The sequence below is a fragment of the Miniopterus natalensis genome, chromosome 1 (genome assembly GCF_054644295.1).
Source record: "Miniopterus natalensis isolate mMinNat1 chromosome 1, mMinNat1.hap1, whole genome shotgun sequence".
Lineage (NCBI taxonomy): Eukaryota > Metazoa > Chordata > Mammalia > Chiroptera > Miniopteridae > Miniopterus > Miniopterus natalensis.
The window spans coordinates 152,475,859-152,481,858 of NC_142081.1; the positions used below are offsets into that span (position 1 = coordinate 152,475,859).

The 6,000-nt window shown below is 43.7% G+C and overlaps 1 protein-coding gene across 1 annotated transcript in view; it reads right to left on the reverse strand.

The window, feature by feature from the left end:
• Positions 1 to 421, reverse strand: part of HERC5 (HECT and RLD domain containing E3 ubiquitin protein ligase 5) — a 41,845-nt gene extending 41,424 nt beyond the window's left edge. Inside the window, exon 1 of the mRNA XM_016203215.2 lies at positions 154 to 421. Coding sequence (XP_016058701.2) covers positions 154 to 421 — 268 coding nt within the window. The remainder of the gene's footprint in view (positions 1 to 153) is intronic.
• Positions 422 to 6,000: the final 5,579 nt, after the last annotated feature.

Genomic DNA, 6,000 nt, shown 5'->3' on the forward strand with positions numbered 1-6,000 from the left:
TCTGCGCCACCGCTGACCCCTGCTGTGCGGGTCCACTCGGGAGCTTTGTTCCCGGCTTAGAGAAGGACCGCACGCCCACAACTCTGGCCGCTGAGAGAAGCGCGGGCGCTGGCCGCCCACCTCACCCCCCGGCCCGAGGCGCGCCCCACTCACTCGGCTTCTGCGCTCCGGCGCTCCCCGCGGGCAGCTGGTGCACCTGCACGCACGCCCCGCCGCGCTCCAGCACCGCCAGGCGCCCGCGCGTGCAGCACACCTGGCGCGGGGCCTCGGACCTGCGGGACAGCGCGCTGCGGAGGCCCGGGGCGCTGGGGAAGAGCCAGAGCTGCGCGCCCTGCCGCTCCGCCCGGGGCAGGGGCTTTGCAGGCGGCTGGGGTGGCGGGCGCGCGCCGCCCCGCGACCTCCTCGGCTGCCCCCGTCGCATCGCGGCTCGCCCGGCCACCACAGCCGCACCTCCGCTGTCCCGACCTTCGGGGGAGACGGGAGCCCAGGCCCCCGAGAAGGGAACGGAGAGAGGGAAACGGCCGAGTCCCGCGCGCTCGTTCCCCGCTCCCGAGCGCACCGCTGGGCGGCGTCGAGGAACCCGGTGGCCCCTCTGCCCAGCCCAGACGCGACTCCCAGAGCCTTGTTTGGGGGCGGAGTCCGACAGTCCGGGGAGAAACGAAACGGAGTATTTTTTTTTATGGGGGCGGAACTGAAAAGGTAAAAAGAAAGGGAAACTGAAACCATTCTAGACTGTCCTAAATAAACAGGGCCACGGCCGGTGATGAGGGTGGAGGACCGAGTAGAGAAAAAGTGCCTCGCTCAGTGGTGGCAGCCTGAACTCCTGGACCAAATGGCCTTAGGAGAAACGCTGCAGTCCCGCTAGGAGGAGCCCTGACACAGCAGGACTTGCGGAGTTTTCCAAACTAAGGTGGTAAATAAAGCTAAACTTTGCCAACAAAGTTGAAGAGAGAACTGTGCAGTCCAGTCCCTCCGCCCACACCTGGGCCCAAGGCAATATAGTTCTTGCCTTTCCTAGAATGCCCTACAAATGGGATAAAACTTAGGCAAGCTTTTGTGTCTCCCCCCCCCCTTTTTTTTTTTGGATTTTGCATAATCCTTTTGAGATTCATCCTGTTGTGTTTTGTTAAAAGTTCTCTTTGTTATAGTTGAGTGGTATTCCATTATATGTATAGACCACAATTTATTCACCATTGAAGAGCATCTCAGTCCTTTACAGTTCTGACTACAATGAATGCAGGTGCCATGAATATGTGAGAGCATAGTAAAAGCTAGGAAAATTCCAGGACCAGCGGAATAGAGAAACTGAGACAGTTGAAGTGCAGTTTGCAGCCACCTGGTAAATCCTATCTTCTCTAAACCAAGGACACTTGGATAAATGATTTGCAGTTTTCCCCAACCCCAGGGTAAATAGCTTAAATCACCCTACTCCTGGAGACAGAAAACAGAAATCCAATTAGTGCCATTTGCCAACCACAACCAAGGAAAGACAAATTCAGACAATAAACCTCATTTTGGTACATCAGCATAAAGATGATGAATATTCTATTGATCTGCCCCTAAGATCTCCCCTGAACATATTCTGTCAAATTATTAGTTCAGATTATTAAAGTTCTTGATATATGTTATTTGTTATATATATCAAGTCTTTTTAAAAAATATATCTTTATTGATTTCAGAGAGAGGAAAGGGAGAGAGAGAGATAGAAATATCAATGATGAGTCATTGATCAGCTGCCTCCAGCACACCCCCAAATGGGAGCCAAGCCGGAAACCCGGGCATGTGCCCTGACCAGGAATCGAACCCCAATCGCCTGGATGCTAGGTCAATGCTCAACCGCTGAGCCACGCCTGGCTGAGTAAGTGTTTTGTTAACTGTTTTGAAATGTTTTCTACCAGCTTGCCTTTTAATTTTTTTAAGATATCTGATTTATTTACTTTTAAATTTATCTTTATTGTTGGAAGTATTAAAGATATCCCCCTTTTTCCCCTCCAGTGATCCCCTCCACCCTGCATCCACGCCCCCTTCACCACACTATTGTCTGTGTCCATGGGTTATGCATATATGCATATAAGTTCTTTGATTAACCTCTGCCCACCCACTCCCCTAACCCCGCCTTCCCACTGAGATTCATCAGTCTGTTCCATGCTTTTGTCTCTGGATCTATTTTGTTCCTCAGTCTATTTTGTTTATTAGATTCCACATATAAGTGAGATCATGTAAAACTGAATCAGGAAGAATCAGAAAACCTGAATAGGCCAATAACAACTGATGAAATTGAAGCAGTAATAAAAAAAACTCCCAGCAAACAAAAGCCCTGGCTTGGATGGCTTCACAGGGGAGCTTTCTGATTCATTAAGTTGTAGGGTTAGATAGTTTACTAAACATTTTTCTTGCTTTTTTGAGGTAGGCCTGTAGTGCTATGAACTTCCCTCTTAGGACTGGTTTCACTGTGTCCCATAGATTTGGGGTTGTTGTGTGTTTATTTTCATTTGTTTCCAGGGATTTTTTATTTCTTTCTTGATCTTATTGGTAACCCATTCATTATTTAATAACATTCTATTTATTTAGCCTCCATGTGTCCGAATGTTTTTGAGTGTTTTTACTGTAGTTGATTTCTAATTTCATGCCCTTGGTATCTGAGATGATTATTATGATTTCAGTCTTCTTGAACTTGTAGAGACTTGTTTTGTGTCCTAACGTGTGGTCTGTCTTTGAGAATGACCCATGTGCACTTGAGAGGAATGTCTATTCTGCAGCTTTGCGATGAAATGTTCTGTAATTATCAATTAAATCCATCTGATCGAGTGTGTCATTTAGAGTCACTGCTTCTGTGTTGACTTTTTGCCTGGAAGAACTATCCAGTGAAGTAAGTGGGGTGTTAAAGTCCACAACTATGACTGTATTGCTGTTTATCTTTCCCTTAAAGTCCTTAAGGTTATCATTGATAGATCCTTATTTATTTCCATTTTAATTCTTTATGTCTATGTTTCTCTCTCTATTTCTTCTTATTACAGCAGTCCCTTTAACATTCCCTACAATGCTGGTTCGGTGGTGTTAAATTCTTTTAGCCTTTTTTTGTCTGGGAAGCTTTATTTCATCACCTAGTTTGAATGATAGCATTGCTGGATACAGTAGTCTTGGTTTCAGATCCTTGTTTTGCATTACCTTGCATGCCTCATGCCATTCCCTTCTGGCCTGTAGGCGTCCTGATGAGAAGTCAGTTGACAACCTTATGGGAGCTCCCTTATAGGTAGCAGCTTCCTTGACTCTTGGTGCCTTTAAGATTCTCTCTTTGTCTTGAATTTTTGGCATTTTAATTATGATGTGTCTGGGTATGGGCCTTTTTGGATTCTTCTTGCTTGGGACTTTCTCTGCCTCCTGAACTTATGTGACTTTTTCCTTCACCAGGTTAGGGAAGTTTTCTGCCATTATTTCATCAAACAGGTTCTCTAACCCTTGCTTACTATTGACCTCCTCTGGCACTCCTATGATGTGAATATTGTTGTGTTTTATGATGTCCTACAGCTCCCTTAGACTGTCCTCCTGTTTTTTAATTGTTTTTTCTTTTTGGATCTCTGACTGAGTGATTTTTTTCTACCCTGTCTTCTAATTCACTGACCTGATCCTCAGCTTCCTCTAATTTGTTGTTTATTCCTTCCAATGTATTCTTTATTTCTGCTATGTCATTCTTCATTTCCTTCATAGTTTCCATATCTTTCTTCATGCTGTTGAGCATCCTTACAATCAGTATTCTGACCTCTATATCTGATATATTGCTTATCTCCATTTCATTTAGCTCTTTTTCTGAAGACTTCTCTTGTTCTTTCATTTGGGACTTGTTTTTTGTCTCCCCATTTTGGTTGCCAGTTTGTGTTTGTTTCAATGTGTTAGGTAGGCCTGCTAGGACTCTCATTCTTTTGGGAAGTCTCTGGTGCAGGCCAATATCAGGCGCTATTTGTGACTGGCCTTGAATACCCTGTTTGGAGCTATCAACAACCCATGGCTTGAGGTCCCCTCTGTTAGGGCTGGGTGTGTTTTGACAGGACCAAGATGCACACCAAAGTCTGCTTTTCCAAGGCCCAGGTCCAGAAGCAGATCAGGCCAAGACTCAAAGCACTCTGAGGTCTGTCTCTGGCTGCAGGCTGATTAATCTGATTCTCTTAATGAGCCTCAGGCTGTAGAAACTCCACAGGGTGGGGTGGCTGATTGTTATCAGTCTCTTAATGAGCCTTAAGTTGTAGAAACTTCACTAGGGTAGGGTGAGAGGTTTTCCAGTAGGGTGGGGCAATTGTTTCCCCTTCAGGCAAAAGCTGCTTGGCAGGTAAATGTCTGCCTCTGCTGTATGGGGGAATGACTGCACAGGAATCCAGCGGGGTGCCTTCTGAGCTCTATCTCCAGAGCCACAACCCTAGATTCTCCTGACAGAGCTCCAGTCCACTCTGCCCTCCCTCTGCTGGAGCCCACGGTGACTGGATGCACACAAAACTTTTTGTGTTGACCCTTTAAGAGGGTGCCTGCATTTCCAGCCATCTCTCCCTGGCAGACAGAAACATAGCCACTTTTCACAGCCAGATGTTATATGGGCACCTTTCTCAGTTCTGCTTCTCTGGGCTGGGAAGCCCAGCCTGGGGTTTAGGCCCCAGAGTACTCAGTGGGAAACCCCCACAGCTGAGATCTCCCTCTGGACCTTCAGGTGCTGCCTGTGGGAGCCCAGCCAGACCTCTCACTCCTCCACACTTCCTACCAGTCTCTATGTGGTCTCCACTTTTCCTCCTCAGTTATGAGGATGCTCTCCAGCTCATCTTCAGTTTCAGTTGATTATTCAGGATTTTTTTTAATATTTTAGTTGTAATTCCAGTCTGGTCTCGGGAGATTGTCAGTGTGGCTTCCATTCATTCCACCACCATCTTTAATCCTTGCCTTTTAATTTTATTAAAAGTGTGTTGAAGAGCTCAAGTTTTTAATTTGGATGCAATGGTTTTTCTTTTACATAGTTCATGCCTTTTTTGTCCTACTTAAATCTTTGCTTAACTGAAGGTTACAAAGATTTTCTTAAATAATCTCTTCTACAAGTTTTATAGTTTTAGGTCTTTGTTACATTTCAAATGAATTATTCTTTATGGTGTGAGGCAAGGGTAAAGGTTTATTTTTTTCCCTCATGGATTTTCAATTGTTCCATTGAAAGGCAATTTCAATTGCCTTTCCCCATTGAATTTCCTTTGGCATTTTTGTCCAAATTCTGTTGATCCATATATAATTAGATATATTTCTGAATTTTCTATTGTATTCTATTGATCTACAAGTCTATTTTTACTCCAGTACTGTACTGCCTTGATTACTGTAGATTCTGAGTAAGTCTCAGAATCATTCAAGTGCTTCATCATTGTCCTTCATTGTGGTTTAGGTGCTCTAGGTCCTTTGCATTTTTGTGTATATTTTAGGATCAGTTTATCAATTTCCACAAAATAAGACAGCAGGAATTTTTGAGATTACACCAAATGACATCAATTTAGGAAGGACTGACATGCTAATAATATTGATTGATTCTTTCTGTCCATGTGCATATCTCTTTCCATTAATTTAAAGCTTCTTTAATTTCAGCTATATTTTCTAGTTTTCAGTGTATAGTCGAACATATTTTGCTAAAAAAATTTATCCTTAGGTATTTATTTGTTGTTGATATTGCAAATGATACTTTTAATTTATGATTGTTATGAGTATATATAGAAATACAATTCATTTTTATAATTTGACCTTGAATCCTGATACCTTTTTATTTTTACTTACTAGTTCCAGTCTTTTGTAAATCCCTTAGAATCTTACACAGATGACCAGGTAGTCTCTAAAGAAGATAGTTTTACTTCTTATTTTCCAATCAGTATTCCTTTTCTTTCTTTTTTATTTTTCATTGCCCTATAGTATGGACTAGTACCTCTAGTACAATGTTGAATAGAGGTGAGGAGAGACATCCTTGCCTTGTTCCCAATTTTAGTAGGA